Raw genomic sequence first — 17,294 nt, 5'->3', positions numbered from 1 at the left:
CAGGACAGAACCGTAACTCTGTCTCATACTTAGTCGTGTCTGGAAAAAATGAAGCGTGTGAGTGAAGTGAGCTGTGGGAGGACGGAGCTGAGCCCGTGAGCACCGCAGCAGCAGGAGTTTGGGATTAATTTATTCAGTCGACATAACATGGGAAAATGGCACTTATCGATGGTAGGTTCAATGACGTAAAACCTCGCATTTTTTTATAAGTTTGCATGAGTGGTGGAGCCTAATCGCTTCTCTGTGCTCACCGAGACAAACACATGGATAAATGTTTGCATTCAGTGGAGGATGTCTGATCCAGCAGCTGCTCTGACTTGGTTCACATTCTGTGTCATGTGATATCAGGTGCTTTTTGGGTGCTGCTTTTGTCAGATGAGCTCTAAATAACAGTGTTATTAACTGAGGTGCTTGTTGACAATCAGCATCAGGCTTCACTTTGACAGCATCTTTCCTTTTAACTTTATCTGTCATTAGGCACACACCTTATCAGGACAGGTCACACCTATTATTGTTGTTTGTTGTTGTTCTTTATCTAAATGATTTATACTGTAATTGTCTTTGTATGTTTTAATCTGAATGACACAGTCACTATAGGGCACTATAACAGGACATTTCTTACTGGCACCATCATCACTCATGTGGTGTTGGAGGAAAATCAGTGTTTTAGTAGAGACTTACTTGAACATTATTGTTGTGTTTGTATACAACCCCAGGGTTAAATGGAGTGTGTTTAACTTATTTTTATTGGTGGAATTGTGTGAAACTAATGTAAGATGACATAGTACAGTAATATTAACACATAAACATAGTGGTTAAATGGTGTGACAAGAAAGAAAAGGGCAAGGCAATTTTATTTGTATAGCCCATTTTTACAAACAGTTTGTCTCAAAGGGCTTTACATGGCATCACAACAACATCCACTGAGGGAAAACTCCATAGAAAACCCTTTTAACAGGGAAAAAGGGGGAAACATCAGGGTGAGCAACAGAGGAGGGATCCCTCACCCAGGACGGACAAACGTGCAATAGATGTTGTTACAGACAAGAAAACAGCACATTAAACACATTAGATGACAAAGCAGATAGGTGCCAGCATACAAGATCAATAATGGGTAAGCATACAGGGCGATATTATGATGCTATTCTTTGTCAATAGAATGAATATGAAAAAATGGTAAGTGTAAATATCAACATGCCACAACTGTCATATATCAATTAAAAAATATTCAGGTTATCAACATTTATACTTACTTGGCTTCTCTTTTCCACTTCAAGATCAGTTCAGAGCCAAGAAAGAAAAAGAAAAAAAGGTGTCAAGTTAGAATTGAATTTTAAAAAAGTATGTCACGGCTGAATAAATTCTCCCTGTGTTCCTGGACGTAAACACACTCAGGCAGTGAAGGTCTTTCTGCCAACTAGTCATCAGGTGTCCGTCTGCGTCAGAGTTCAAGGCTGGGTCACAGCCAGAATCTCAAGAATGAGCTTAATTGACGTTGAGTTTGACCTTTTTAATGACATTACTGAGTTTGAAGGTTTATCACATTTGTCATGAGGTATTTGTTGCAGATATGTCGGATTGTCACAGTCATTCAGTTAAACAGCCTGGGTCCAAGGAGCTCCCCGACTGTGACTTCTTTTTTTTTTTTTTTTTTTACTTCTATGGCAAATTCTGAAACAAGCTGAGGCTATTTAATGTAGTCTTGTTTTTGCAATGCACATATTTGCACATGTAGACATAATATTATTAAAATGTGCACTGTTTCTAATATCTTCTATAAAGTCCAGTGAATCATTGTGTTTCTGTCTAGTTTTATCAGACACTAAACCAACCTCTCATATATGTGTATACTGTGGCCTGTATTATGTACACCGTCCTAAAGAAATGAGCACAATAGACCGTATCATGTGTTTGAATTTCTCTATGCCATATCTTGATGACCTTGCTTTCTCCCCCCGGCAGGACCCGGTGCAGGAGTGGGGGGAGGAGGAGGAGGACGGGGCCGTGTTCGGCATCACGCTGCGCAGGGAGCCCGTCCTGCCCGGTTCGGACGCGGCGGCGGAGCTCCCCACGGCGCTCGGCTTCGCCCAGTACCACACGGTGAAGGTGCGCAGGCTGAAGGCCGCCACCCTGGAGCGGCTGGTCACCCACCTGCTGGACCGGGAGCAGCAGGACGCCGACTTCACCCGGATCTTCCTCTCCACCTACAGGGCCTTCACCTCCACCAGCACCCTCATCGAGCTGCTGTTTCAGAGGTGAGAAACCCTCCACAGACACTGTTGAACTGACACGTATGCTAACAAAACCCATGAGGGCCCAGCCGGCCGGTCTGGAAGCCCACATGTTGGCTCATTATTGGTGTTCCACTGAGAGGGATCTGCACAGTTCTCTGCTGATGGAGACCCTGTGTTTAAAGCGATAGTAGCATTTTTTTAAAAGTGGGGTTGTATGATGTACAAGTAGCCCCTAAGTACTTTAATTGCAGTAGAAGACTGGAAAAAATTGTATTATAGCGAACAATGGAACTGTGTATTTTTTTTCAGGTAAAACCTCTTTTAGGCCACGAAAATAGGCCGTTTCTTTGGGTCTGTTCACGACACTGTATGTTGTAGGCTAAATCTCTGGGCAGGGCTATGGGCTGGCGTTGCTAACGGGAGGAGTGCAGAGAGTCTTCTACTGCAATTAAAGTACTTTAGGGGCTATTTGTAGATCATACAACCCCACTTTTAAAAAATGCTACTATCCCTTTAAAGCATTTTAGGAAAGATGCTTATTTGGCTACTTATTGAGAGTTATATAAGAAGATTATAACACTGTTGTTTTCGAATGCAGCTGTCAGCTTATCTCAGCACGAAGACTGGCACTGGGGAAAAGCGTAGACCAGCTGTCTAAATGTGACAAACTCGACTGTACTTCCACCATGTTTTATGGGGGGTTTTATAAGCTTTGGGCAGAGCCAGCTGACCACTTCTGTTTGTTTCCAGTCTTTATGCCAAGATAACTTCAACAGCTGCTGGCCACAGTTTCATATTCATATCCTAGATCTTCCAATGTAACTTATTAACATGGCAAGCAGGTTACATTTTTTTTTAACAATATATTTGTTGTTTTTGACATTGGTGTCCCATATTTCTCTGAACTTGTGTAGCTTCCCTTTGGCGACTTAAGTTAATTTCTCCAGTGCCAACACTGCAAAACCTCAAGAATATTTGTCTTATTTCTAGTCAAAATGTAATTTCTAGTAAAAACAAATCTCATTATACTTAAAATAAGACTCATCACATTAAAAAGTAGCTTGTTTTTAGACACTTTTTACTTTTTCAAACATATTTTCCCACTTGAAATAAGTAGAAAAATCTGATGGTGGAGCAAGTTTCTCTTCCTTATTTCAGGCACAAAAACCTTTAACCGGCTGATTTTTCTACTTATTTCAAGTGAAAATTAGTTTGAAACAAGTGAAAAATACATTATAAAAAGTTAATTTTTAGGTTAAGTGGAAAGAGATTAGTTTTGACTAGAAATGAAACAAATATCTTGGAAAGATTTTGAGTTTTTGCAGTGAAGCATGACATTTCAGGTGTAGGGCCGTCCATACTTTTCCCCCTCAGTGTAATTACTCTCCTAGCCTGAAGCAGGGATGGATGGATCAATCATGGGTGCAGTGTTGCGGCCTGGTGCAAAGTGGTTAGGATAGATACATAATAAACAGAGCTTGGCCTCAAGTGGAACCACCATATTAGCGATACGTGTCGTGACATTATGTAGGCTATGTCTTTCCAAAATGACTGGATTTTGTTTTTGTATTCTCACATGCAGTGCAACCGGTTATATTTTGTGATTGTAAAGTCTCCCAAAGATTCATAACAAAAAAACAAGTTCATAAAACAGTAGTGTTTAGAATATGACTGAAATAACTTACAGCAGTGAATTTACTATATGAAAAAGCCAGAGTTGTTGGACATGTGACACGTCTCCTTATGAGAAACAAAACACAGATTTGAGGGCGTTGGTATTGGACATTGATTTGTTACTTGACTGATTTGTTGTTCTAGTGTTTGCTCTTATACAAATGTAAATAGAGTGTGACACAAACACTATCTGGAAACAGGGCAACAACAACGTAACAGCATCTCTGTTGACCCAGGGTAAGTTTCTATGACAGGTATTATCGTCATGAGTCAAACAAAGCACCCGGGAGCTTTGTTCCTCTCCAGAGTCGTCATGACTACGCCTTCCACACCCAACACAGGAACTTCTTCACTTAGATGAAGCGTAGGGATTTGACCTGATAAATGTTTATCCGCATCTAATAAGTGTCACGAATAAACTCCTCGGTCGTTAGTGGTTGTAAAGGAGACCGTTGATAGAAATTAGTGGATGAGTTTAACTTCTCTACCTCTATCAGCTCCTTATCAGTGCTTCAAAGCTCACCTTTGTTTAACGTGCTGCAAAGTGCCGCCTGTTTGAGAAGTGGCCATTAGCGCTGTAGGTTTGCTGTGTTATTTGTCAAACAGTCACCCTCATATCTGAGGTGCTGGTGGCAACAGGTTTCCTGTGAGCCTGATGTGAGGCCGGCCACAGCACAACATGGGAAGTGTGTTTTCGCCTCACAGGATTCTGTACAGGATGTTTTGTTGCTGCCATTAAGTTCTCAACCACCTGTACTATAGCGTGACAGGTCATGATGTTGATGATGGTGATTGTTATTTTATAAACTGTAAAAGTCACATTAAAGGGATAGTTCACCCAAAATTGAAGTTTCACTCATTATCTACTCACCCTCATGTCGACTAAGGGCTGGGAGAAGTTTCAGAGTCCTCCGTGCCTTCTCTGAGTTACAGGGGGTCTCGGCGTAGCAGTGCATGTCCATATAACGGTTGCAAATGGATACCAACTGTCTTCGTAACAAAAAGACACACCGAAAAACATACAAATACCTCCATAGTACTCGTATGTAATGTCCGTCTTGTCCCTCTTCGTCCAAATTTGACGAACCGGGAAGAGGAGCTTCGAGAAGCTTCCGCTACAAAACAAGCTTGAAATATAGACTTATTTAATTTTTTTCGGGACAATTTCGCATTTCGGGGCTTCAATACAAGACGGACATTACATACGAGCAGCATGGAGGTATTTGGATGTTTTTTGGTGTGTCTTTTTGTTACGAAGACAGTTGGTATCCATTTGCAACCGTTATATGGACATGCACTGCTACGCCGAGACCCCCTGTAACTCAGAGAAGCCACGGAGGACTCTGAAACTTCTCCCAGCCCTTAGTCCACATGAGGGTGAGTAGATAATGAGTGAAATATCACTTTGGGGTGAACTATCCCTTTAAATCATTTGCTCCCTGTGACCTGTTACTTTTTACTGAGCACAAACAGCCTCATTATGAATGCATATTTAAATATAGATGCTATTGTCACAGTTTGATGCAGATACAGTTGGGACGGCAGCATGGCACTTTGCTTCAATTACTCCGCGTTATATTTAATGATGTTGTTATTCATTCCTGAGGGGAACAGTCGTCTGTTTGTCCTCCACGCCCTGCACCAAGGCCACCGTGTCCCCGGGTGTTGCAGGACACTTCCACAGGATGAACGGGCCCAGAGGGAGCAGGTTGTTTGTACAGGATGATCTGTGTCTCCAGGTCGCCGCACCGTCCCACCGCTGATATGTGGCACTTTAATGACTGATCATTGTGTTTATCTTTTCCACAGAGAGGACTTAATCGCTAACCTGGACAACACCGTCTGCCCTCGCAGGTGAGTGTGGCGACTCCTCTGTTTACATAGATTAGTTTGGTTTTGCCAAATGTAGTATAATCAAAGCTTAACATGGTCTGACACTAAGCAGACTGCCGTCCAGGCCGGTGTTAATCTGCCTCCCCTCTCCTCCCCCCTCAGTCCCTTACCCCCCGTCATTCGTCTGTGGCTGGAGGAATACAGCGTGGACTTCCACGAGCCCCCCCAGCACCAGGCCCTCAGACTGCTGTGTGTGCACTTACGACAGCGTCTCTGCTTCAGACGCCTGGCTAAGACTGCCGAGACCCTGCTCAAGAGTCTGCAGGAGGAAGGGACACGGACATCCAGTAAGAGACGTGTTTGTTTATATCACACTGCTGTCTGTGCATGTTGACTCTAGATACATGAGACATTAATTACATAATCCGATTAGAGTTTCAGTCACTTTGCCTCATTGATTTTCATATTAAAGGTAAACGGTTTGCAGACAATCCATCTCGCGCTCAACCGCTGCTTCTATTATAAATGAACCTTCCTTTTATTCAGTCAGTTCACAGCTCCATTCAAAGCAAAAAATACATCACATTGGTAGGAAAAAAAAAGACTTCATTCATTGTGAAAAGCAACTACTATTTGTTTCTATCACACTGGTGTGTGTGCATGTTTACTCTAGATACATGAGCTATTAATTACATCATGTGATTAGAGTTTCATATTAAAGGTAAATGGCTTGCAGACAATCCATCGGTTACACTCAACCCCTGCTTAATTTTATTTATTTATTTAGATTGGGGAAATTGTACACATGTAAATATGTATATATGCCAGATTATAGCCACGGCTCATTTCCGTCTGTAGTCTCCAGGCAGTAAAAAAAGACACATGAGAAATACATAGAAGAACCAGAGAATACCAATACAAGGACAGAATACTGACTCAATGAAGAACATGCACAAAGTTCAAGTACAATAAAACGAAAACAAAAGTAGTACGGTACATATCAAAAACAGTTTATAGCGACCCTACCCTTCCACTTTCATTATAAATGAACCCTTCTTTTATTCAGTCAGTTGAGTTCACAGCTCCAGATTGTAGCAAAAGAAGCAAAAAAATAAACCACATCACATTGCGAAATGAATGGAGAGGTTGGTAAGAAAAGAGATGACATCATTCATTGTGAAAAGCGACTACTCATGCTACGGTGACCTCAGCTGTTCCTGACTGAACAATTAAAGTGTAGATGATATAAAATCCCTCATCAGTTCCCCCTCAGTGCAGGTGTGCTCGGTGTGCTGACAGCAATGATTAATATCAGTGAAATTGACGACCTCAATAAAAAATAAACTCATCGTGTTTAACAAGTCACGTGATAAAAAGGCATCATGTGTCACTTATGATTATTGCAGAGTTGTCTATGTTTTCTACTGAGAGTCCAGTAAGCCGCCTGTTTTGTTGTCATTTATGATGGGTTGTGTTTGACAGATTGCAGCCGCTCTGCGTCACAGCGCGGCCGTGAATCACCGCAGCAGCAGCAGCAGCAGCAGCAGCAGCAGCAGGCCAGCGATCAGGAGGACGGAGGAGAGACGTCCACTAAGGAGGAAGACAGATTCAGCTTTATGGACTGTCCTGTGGGAGAAGTAGCAGAGCAGCTGACCAGACTGGATGCTGTAGGTTTTTCGTAAATCAAATATATAAAGCTCCATTTCCACGTCACCGCGCCGCTCCATGCGTTAATATTGTGTCTCCTTGTCCCCGGCCGTCTGTCCCCTCAGGAGCTGTTTGTCCGAGTGGTGCCCTTCCACTGCCTGGGCTGCGTCTGGTCCCAGCGCGACAAGAAAGAAAGCCGAAACCTGGCGCCCAGCGTCCGCGCCACCATCTCCCAGTTCAACGCCGTCACCAACCGTGTCATCACCTCGCTGCTCTGTCCTTCCTCGCCCGGCCCGTCCACTTCCTCTCCCCTCTCATCGCCCGTCTCCTCCTCTACCTTCCTGTTCCCGTCCACCGCCCCGAGCTCACCCCGCTGCCCTCGCACCGGCCCCGTCCACCGAGCGCGCATCATCGAGAGGTGGATCGCCATCGCCCAGGTCAGGGTTTCAAATGATTTCAGGTCACAGGCATAAACAAATGATTTTTTTTTTGTTTTAAAAAGCAAAACCAACTGTCCTTCCTTCCTGTGTCTGTTCAGGAGTGCAGACAGCTGAAGAACTTCTCCTCTCTGAGGGCCATCCTCTCGGCCCTGCAGTCCAACGCCGTGTATCGCCTCAAGAAGACCTGGGCTGCTGTCAGCAGGTCAGACAACAAGACTCTCACTCTCTACTTAGAGAAACGTTGACCTGAGTTACCTTTTGAAGGCACAAAGTGAAAGAGACTGAGAGAATAAAACATGAAATCAATGGTTTACAGCACACATGTCATACAAATACATACAAATTACAAATTTACGTGGCCCGCGAGCAATTTCCATCACAATTTTAGCCTGGGTATACCCATGCTGCCTTGCGTGCGATTTTATTCACTCTGCAAGTCAACCTCAATGAGAGAGCCAATCACAGAACAGGGGAGGGGGCAGCAAGACGATGACGACACACCGAAGTGACTTGTTGATCCAACATGGCGGCAGACACTTTACTTTCGATGCAGCATTAGAAGGTGTTTTCAGATTCAGATTCAGCTTTATTTGTCCTTTACAGGAAACTTGTTTTCACCTCCCCGTACAAAAACACACAACCTCAAGATACATAAATACATACATTACATCACCCACCCATACACATTAAACAGAAGCACACATTTAGCGACGCAATCTATTTAGTTCTGTTATAGCAGAGGGGAGTTAAGAAGTTTAGACCTCAGGTTTATTTTGTAAAAAGAGCAACGTTCTGTCGCTCTACATACGTCATCGGGTATGATTGATATGATTGGCTATAAGCTGCGTACAGAAGCATTTGATAGACATTCATAGCCTCAAATACAAAAAAATGAACGGGTGGTTCCAGACCGAATCTCAATCTACGTTGAGATGAATTCTGGTGTTATATACAGTTTTCACCAGCTTGTTCATATCTGATTTATTCTTGAAGGCACAGTTAATGAAAAAGTTATTTTAATTTTTATTTATTATATTCTTATTTCATTTATTTTTTTTTTATTTTTTTTTTCAAGTATATTTTTTGGCTTTTTGCCTTTATTTGATAGCACACAGTAGAGATAGACAGGAAAGGGGGAGGCAGAGAGAGGGGGAATGACACGCAGGAAAGGGCTGCCCGACGCGGGATTCGAACTGGGGCCGCCTGCGGTGAGGACTGTAGCCTCTACATGGGGCGGCCGCTTTTCACGCACCGCCCCTTCATTTTATTTTTTATTGAGAAAATTGACAATATGCTGGCTGTTCAAATTCATTTCTCTGATTGAAACAATGTCAGTTTTAGTCGATACTTGTTTGGCCTGTGACATATTTTGTGTTTTTAAGTTTTGGCCCCTTGTGTGATTGAGTTTGAAACCTCTGGTTTACAGTAAGTTGATGATATTTCGGATATTGTCTTTACAGATGCAATTTGTTTCCATTTCAGGGAAAATATGGCCATCTTTGACAACCTGTGCGAAACCTTCCCTGATGATAACTGCGTGCTCATCACCAGAGAAATCCTCGTGGAGGTAAATAATACATGTGTGTTTGACGTTGAGTACACGTGTGGGACAGTGTGTACTGAGGGAAATACCTGCACAGCTATTATTTTAGTGTTGTAATTGTTTCGAGAGGAATGGGTGGAGGGTGTTGTCATGATTGAGTTGGATTATTAAATGTAGTGCTGTTAAATGAAGGGCTTCCTTTCCCACTGCGCTGCACAGGAGCCTTGTTTGACTTAATGCTGCCTGATTGTCCCTCGTAGAGCTCCTGGGGCTCAGCCTTGTTAAAACTCTACATACTGTCATGACCCTGGGGTGTGAAAACTAGTTTAACATGCAGTTAATTGATCAACAGAATTACTATGAATGCTATGAATGCATCTGACTTTTAGACTTTTTACAAGACAAAACAAGTTGCTGAGTTAATTTAAAAGGTGATGCAATAAGCAGTAATTATATAATTGGTAATTGCAGCATCAGGCGTGTTATGTATTATTAAAGGGACATTGTGTAACTTCTCCTGTTGTCTTTTCACGAAAATCGATTATTTGGTTCAAAAGTCTGTTTTTCATTAATCAGTAATCCCCCCCATCAACAAAGTGAAGTGTTCCTTTCAGCTCTGAATTTGCCGTTCATATCATTCATATCTACATGGAGCGGGTAAGCTCGGCTCAGGTCGAGGTGGCATCTGTGAAAAGTCACCGCGGTAACGCAGTGAGGAGGAATGGAGCGTTACACTGATGCTGCATTCACCTGCAGTCGGGCAGACGGCGTCGGTAACAAACCAGATGTCATTTTAGTCACAGAAGTCCAGAGAAAACCCGTAAAACGTGGGTCAGGTCAACAATACCACATCGCCATGACAACATATTGTCACGTGTGTTGTTTTACCTCGTGCTGACGGACCACTTGTTTACATAGAGGCTTGTTTATGCCGCTACGTGCAGCGGCTGTCGTCCGTCTGCCGTCTGCCCAATTTCACATGAATGCAGCATGAAAAATACGACTGAGTTGTTGCAATATACAACCACAATGCTAGATGGGAGGAATTCCTACACAATGTCCCTTTAAGGGTTGCACACACACACGTCAACCTGTCAGCATGATTCTCATTGGTAGCCGATTTGTTTTGCTCCTCATGGCCCAGCCTCATGCTTTCTTTGGTGTTTATCTCTGAATCTGCTCTCTAATGTGTCTCCTTTGTCCCCTGTGAAAAACCATTGATATGAATGTGTAATTAGTGGCATTGTTGTTATCAGCAGTCCGGTTTCTATACAACAATGAAAAGGCCGTTTGTAAGCCAACACAAATAAAACCACAAATGGAACCAGTGGCGCTAATCAAGAGGTATTAATTTCACTGAGGACAGGCAGCCACATACACACACACACATGTACACACACAGTGCACACCTGATGGCAAATAACACGATAGGGTGTAACTGTGACAGGATTTCCTTGGAATCCATAGTCGTCACCCGGCCTCCTGCAACACATCGACCTTCACTTATTTAGTCAATCAGAACTGACATGACCGTCATGTGTTTTCTGCAGGATGGGACTCAGTCGGACGCCAGTGCCAGCCCGGGCTCCAAATCACAGACGGTAAGAAAATGGACATTTATTTTGGAGATAACCCTGTTGCTCCACACTTCTCAGTTTGACCATCAGGATGAAGTGAAGGCAGAGAAAATGAAAGGCAGAGGTGTTTTTCTTTCTGCCTCAATCATCAGTTCTGCTTCCCCAAAAATCACATGATTTCAAGTTCCCTCTTCTTTTTCTGTCTGTTCATTTACTAGAAAAGATTTGCACTTGTAGAGCTCATGTGACAGTTTGGGTTCTCCTTTGCGTAGGAGAGGACGTGTACAGAGTTTTGCACTGTTTAGTCCGGGTGGGGCTGTGTCTGTGTAAAAGTTTTATAGCCCACCCACCACAATCACTCTGATCACTCTGTTTACATAGTGACGTTCGTGTGGTTTCACTTGTGTGTATGTTTCTGTGTCAGTTATATATATATATTTTTTTTAAACATGTGTTTATTGTTTTTTCATAAAAGGGTAAACAAACATTTACAGCAGGGTTAACATTCATACAGCTGGCCCTGTAATTTGTAGTTCAAATAAAGTTATTTGACCAACCATATTCATACTTAAAGCAGATATCAGCTTCACGGCCGTTTCGGCTAATGCTGCGTTCAAGGCAGGCTTTTGAAACCGTAAGTTACAGCTTCAAGTCACAACTACGACTTGGTAGCGTTCCAGGTAACCCGTAGCTCGTGTTTTTACCATCCTGTTGTCTGTGAAAGTTCCCTATAACGGCCACTCGTAACTTCTGACCCGTGAACTCGTACCAGATCGAACTGGTATGACTTCACAGGAAGGAAAAACACAAAGTACGAGTTTCCTTGAACGCACCATGAGTTAGCAGCCCCCGCCCTTGTCAGGCATCAATTGGTCCTCGTGCTACGTCACCACATTCACGCGCATCCCTTGGCTGCACACACAGCCCTTCATGCCGTTCTCTCTCCTCATTGGATAACACTTGTATCCCAGAAGAAATGTTTTCTCCTCGGGTTACAGCAGAGCAGAGTGACGGAGAGACTCGTGTTCCGGTCGAAACACTCTATGTAAGTGATTGCTGACGGAAAATATGACTAATTAGGACTTATATTAACAAAAACATTTCACTGATATCTCCTTTAAAGCAGAAGTAAGCTGAATATTTGTGTTAATATAAGTCTTAAATAGTTCTATCTTCTGACGGCAATCACTTATATAGAGTGTTTGGTCTGAAACACGGGTCTGTCAGTCACTCGCTCTGCTGTAACCCGAGGAGAAAACTTTCCTTGTATCCTACAACCTTTATCCAATGAGGAGAGAGAACGGCATAAAGGGGCGGTCCTCTCTGTGTGTGCAGCCAAGGGATGCGCATGAATGTGGTGACGTAGGGACGAGGGCGGGGACTGCTAACTCCATCGGCTGACAGGAAGTTAGCCAAAACGCTTACTTCTGCTTTAACTGACAACAATACACAACCTTTTGCCTAGATTAAACAGAGATCATGCTTGCAGAATACCCTCCACTACTCAATCACTGTTGAAACAAAATATTCACAGCATGTCTAACTGAGTAAAAAAAAAAAAAAGGTTTACAGTATCAAAGTGAAAAGGTAGCAGCAGGCAAACAAAAAAAGAGACTCCTATGTAACCCTCTGCATTGCGATACACATTTCCTCTAACACTGTCAACAAAAAACAAAATGAAAAACGAAAAAATAAAAATATATGTATACATATACTCCAATGATGTCAAATTACTAAAAGACAGGAAAAACAAAAAACGGAAGAAAAAGAAAAAGAGAGAAAAAAAGACAAGAGATTTGGTTTTGGTATTTGGATGTCAGCTGTGTCAGTTATATTTTGTCATTGAGTTATCTCCATATCCTGCTCAGACTCAAGAGTCAATAACATTAGAAGTGTGCACCTGTATTAAATTAAAATGTTATATTTAAGAATATGTTGAATGTAAACACTTGTTGTGTACCTTCAGGGCTTCAGCAGTGGTGTTGTGCCGTACCTGGGCACGTACCTGACCGTCCTCACCATGCTGGACACGGCGCTGACGGACACTGTGGAGGTGAGGACGCATTACATCCTCAAACACAACTGTCTTTTTGTGGTACTTACCGTAAACAGATTTATAATGCCGTAATGTTTTTCCTTTCTCTCAGGGCGGACTCATCAACTTTGAGAAACGCAGGCGGGTAGGTGTCGCCTCCTAGTGGTGTCTCATACTAACATGCTCAACTTAGATTTTGTGCGCCGTCATTCTTTCTGTTTCAGGAATTGACCTGCGTCTTGTTTTATTTCTCTCTGTTTCAGGAGTTTGAGATTCTTTCCCAGATTCGACAACTCCAGGATTCCTGCTCCCACTACAAATTCCCAGAGAGCCTTCGTATCACTGCCTGGCTGCAGACGCACACGCTGCTCACAGACCAGGAGAGGTGAGACACACACTGACACCGCAGCAATCCGCTATCAGGACAATTAATGTTTGCATAGTGTCTTAGTCTCTGCTTTTTATGTCCTCTGAAGCTACGAGCTGTCCCGTGAGCTGGAGCCTCCAGTTGACCCCTGTCCCAGTTCTCCCAACACATGGAGCAGTCGTCTACTCACAAAGAAGCTTGCCTCGTAAGTCTGGATTCATGAGATCAGCCTTGTGTAAAATGTGTCAGAGTTTACAGCACTTTGGGTTTATTTAAGAAGTTAAAGGTTCCATATTTGATACTTTTCAAGTGTTTTTTGTTGTTGTTTTTTTTGACGGATTGACAACCACAAGATGACATTTGTGGTTTTAAGTGACAGAAGCCGTCGGAATGTGTTTTTTTGTGTCTCTCTGCAGCTCTCGTAACTACAGGTCAGTCAGCCAATTAAAGCCAGAGATTTGCTCACTGACCTGTTGCAGGGATATTCACCCCTGCAAGTTTGGGTGGTGGATCTCTGTAGGCGGGACTTGGGTCATGGCAAAGAACGGTGACTGTAACGTTGTGACATCATAAAGTTACAGATGTCCTGACAGCCTGTTTTAAGGCCCAGTTTACAGGTTGTGTGCATTCCTCTGTGGACTGAGCACAGTACTTAGACCTGTTTTATAATCCGAAAATACACTGAAATCTCATTTTATATGTAGGACCTTTAATCTAGTTTCCTTTCATTTTGGACATAAGCTGCTTTGTACATTACATCATTTGCATTTTTCTCAGTGACACATGGCCGAGGTCATGAACAAAAACTCCCAATGCTGAAAACAACCTGAACTCTATTTTCCTTTACTTAAAAACTAAAGTGTATTTTTCTTCCAAGTTAAGAAAAAGTGATTTCAGCTACCGCTCTGTGAAAAAGCTCTGCTTCAATTGTGTGCGTGCAGGTTGCGATCGGCCAGTGAGAGCTCCCTAAGGAAGACCCACGCTGATCAGATCAGTGTGTCGTCGTCAGGCTCCAGCAGCTCGGACATGGAGGACCTTTCCGTCCCTCAGCCGTCCCCCCTCAGACTCAAACTCAAGGTATAAGCACCAGCTGGTTCCTGTCATGTCATAATGTTGGTGGGCAGCAAGGACAAAGTTCCTTTTAGCAATTAGCTGGAACCAAATAATAAGAAATCCTCCTGTGTCTTCTGCCCAGTCTCTCTCAGGCTCTCTTCACAACGTAGCAGAGGACTTCTCCTCCTCCTCCTCCTCCTCTCCAAGTCTGTCCAGCTCGTCCTGCAGCTCCTCTCACCCAGACCTCAGCTCCTCGTCTCTGCCGATGAGTCCTGAGTCGTCCTCGTCCTCGTCCTCGTCCTCCAGCTGCTCGTCTCAGGCTTTGCTGCCCGTCTACAACAAACAGGTCGCTGACTCATGTATCATCAGGGTCAGTGTGGAGTCTGTCAGCAATGGAAATGTCTACAAGAGCATACTGGTGAGCACGCTGGTTTTGTAACCATGTTTTGAGGTCAGGCAGTCTGTGGCCTTTGATCTAGTTTAACACTTTCTAAAAATGGAAAGCAGAAGTGAGTGTGAGGGGAGCGGTGTTGCTCAATGACCAGTCATTCAAAAGTGTTTAAACCGAGGTTACTTTTGAGCAGCTTTCATGCCTGATCAGAAATCCTACAATTGATTTATTGTTGTTAGCCTAGGATTTATGAATAAATCCTTTAGTGCGTCGGTAAAGTAACACAATCAGGCTGAAAATATCAATTATTTCCTCTGTCAAAGCTTTAAACAGTTGATTTGTAACTCAAAATTCATACTGATACTCACTCCAAGTGTTCAGCTCTAACATCAATAATCATAACAATGCAAATTTCCGATAAAACTGATAATGTTGATGTTGGATGATAAATGCGATAGAAGCTTTCACCAACAACCAATCTGGCGTTTTGCTTTATAAACACCTGAAACAATTAACTAACTTCAAATCACAGTGTTTTTATTTTGTATAGTATGTAATACTATAATAGTGATGTTAAAATGTGTAGATAAAATGACAGACTGTTGTTGACACCGTGACTGTGACGTTCCCTCTCCAGCTGACCAGTCAGGACCACACGCCTCAGGTGGTTCAGAGAGCCATAGAAAAGCACAATATGGAGGACGTGAGCTGCCACGACTTCAGCCTCTGCCAGAAACTCAACAATGGAAAAGGTGAATATCTCCTCAGGCCTGTGTCAGTCTCATCTTCTCTGAGTAAAGGTCTGAGCTGTTTATAGAGCAGGACTCTGACTTTTATAGAGGTTTCTCTTTTTCCCTCTAACTTATGATCAAATAACACAACAAGTCCATTGACAAGTAGAAGTAGGAGCTGATTCTGTACAAAGCTGCCAGTCAAGCAGCAATAATAAAAATAAAAAAATCACTTCTATGTCAACTGTAAATGTATGTTTCAAAATGTGATTTAAAAGCAGGAACGTTTTGGCATCTTTAACTATAACAATAAGTGGTGTAATAAACTATCATCCAAATCAGTCATTATGTTTTCAACTAGGGTTTAAATTCTCAGCTGGAAAACAACTCACTGCCTCCAATTATACTATAATTCTCTCTAAATGGATTTAAAATGGAGACATTTCTGAAAATAGCTCTGCATGTAATCCTCAGAAATACAGCAGCGAAACAGAAACGGGCTGAGGAAAAATAAATTGTCTTTTTCTGCCTCAGAGCTCCTGATCCCCGACAAAGCCAATGTATTTTATGCCATGTGCACCACCGCCAACTACGACTTTGTCCTGCGGCAGCACTGGAGGAGCCACGGGAAACACCTGGGCTCCTTCTCCTCCTCCTCCTCCTCCTCCAGCCCCGGAGCTCAATCCAAGAGCCGCCACGCCAAGTGATGAGCCTGCACCATGACTGAAGGGTTAGGAGCCCCTCATCTGACACAACAACCACCACCAGACAACAACACTTGTGGCTGTTTTTATCCACTCGTCATCACGGGGTTGTCGCTGTGCAGCAGGTATGAGCCGCTGAGTTTCATCTGAAACAGAACCTGGAGGAGTTCTCAGCTAGAAGCCATCACCACAGGGAGCAACACCGAGAGGTGCCGCACCGCAAAATATGCTATAGTGTTTGAGGAATTTGAGGTAAACGTCCAAGTATACAGAAGAGAGACACTAAGAAGAAGAACCACTTTTCTATTCTCCAGTTGTTCTCCGTCCATGTTTGGATTAATGAACCACATTTACCCAGGATCCTTCTTCCTGACATAAACACGCTTGGATTTTTTTACATTGCGGATCATTGTTGGTGATGAATCCCCATCCAGCCCCTGTTAGAAAACTTGAGCTTTCACTGCAGCCAGTACAAACATCAGGGAGCAGCTGGTCTGACACACGCGTCCTGTGTTTATGAGGCTCCGGGGAAACGTGATGTGAACGTGGACACACACTGGGGTGCAGCAGGCAGCAGATGTGGGACTTCTCCTTCATCTCGTTTGGCTGAATGACTAACAGGAGTTTCCTGCTGACACAGAACACGATGAATGGTCAGACAGAGTGACTAAAGACGGGATCCGCGCCATAAGATGACGACGTCGGAAATGATCTGGATCCGTTTGGACCCGTGGAGATTTTAACTGTCTGAATTAGTAATAAATATTCACATATTTAATCGTCTTCTAGTTGACAGTTGAAATGTTTTAATGTAATTTTATCACCTTAAATTATTTAATGCATCTCAGTATTCAGATTTTAGAGCGCAAGTAGCATGATAAAAATGTTTTGCGTTTGACTTGAGTTCTCTGAGGCTCAGCTGCTGACTGCGTCTGCTTGGAGGGAGAAAGCAGCTTTTCAAATGAAGGAGACTTTGTGTGCGAGCATAAAAGTGTGCATGTTTGAAATGTTTAAATCCAGCGGTCTTGCCCGGACTGTGTGCGTTCCTGAACCGATATGTCGACA

At 43.1% G+C, this 17,294-nt stretch overlaps 1 protein-coding gene across 1 annotated transcript; it reads left to right on the top strand.

Moving 5' to 3' along the window:
• The first annotated feature begins 3 nt into the window (after nucleotides 1-3).
• rgl3a (ral guanine nucleotide dissociation stimulator-like 3a) lies at nucleotides 4-16,537 on the top strand. Its single transcript, XM_083972517.1, has 17 exons — nucleotides 4-171; nucleotides 1,963-2,255; nucleotides 5,718-5,762; nucleotides 5,904-6,088; nucleotides 7,224-7,408; nucleotides 7,514-7,825; nucleotides 7,927-8,030; nucleotides 9,311-9,395; nucleotides 10,922-10,972; nucleotides 12,915-13,001; nucleotides 13,096-13,128; nucleotides 13,247-13,368; nucleotides 13,460-13,555; nucleotides 14,292-14,427; nucleotides 14,546-14,821; nucleotides 15,432-15,546; nucleotides 16,060-16,537. Exons 1-17 carry the CDS (start codon nucleotides 148-150, stop codon nucleotides 16,230-16,232), a joined length of 2,322 nt encoding a protein of 773 aa, XP_083828643.1. The 5' UTR covers nucleotides 4-147; the 3' UTR covers nucleotides 16,233-16,537.
• The last annotated feature ends 757 nt before the right edge of the window (nucleotides 16,538-17,294 follow it).

The sequence above is a fragment of the Trachurus trachurus genome, assembly GCF_905171665.1.
Source record: "Trachurus trachurus genome assembly, chromosome: 1".
Taxonomy (NCBI): Eukaryota; Metazoa; Chordata; class Actinopteri; order Carangiformes; family Carangidae; genus Trachurus; species Trachurus trachurus.
This window is presented reverse-complemented; position numbering and strand designations above follow the sequence as displayed.

Bases quoted from the DNA above. Each gene is read 5' to 3' on its own strand.
- rgl3a (XM_083972517.1), top strand. From the start codon at position 148: ATGGGAAAATGGCACTTATCGATG. The intron at 7,409-7,513 runs GTAGGTTTTTCG...CTGTCCCCTCAG, and splicing joins AGCTGACCAGACTGGATGCT to GAGCTGTTTGTCCGAGTGGT. The intron at 15,547-16,059 runs GTGAATATCTCC...TTTCTGCCTCAG, and splicing joins GAAACTCAACAATGGAAAAG to AGCTCCTGATCCCCGACAAA.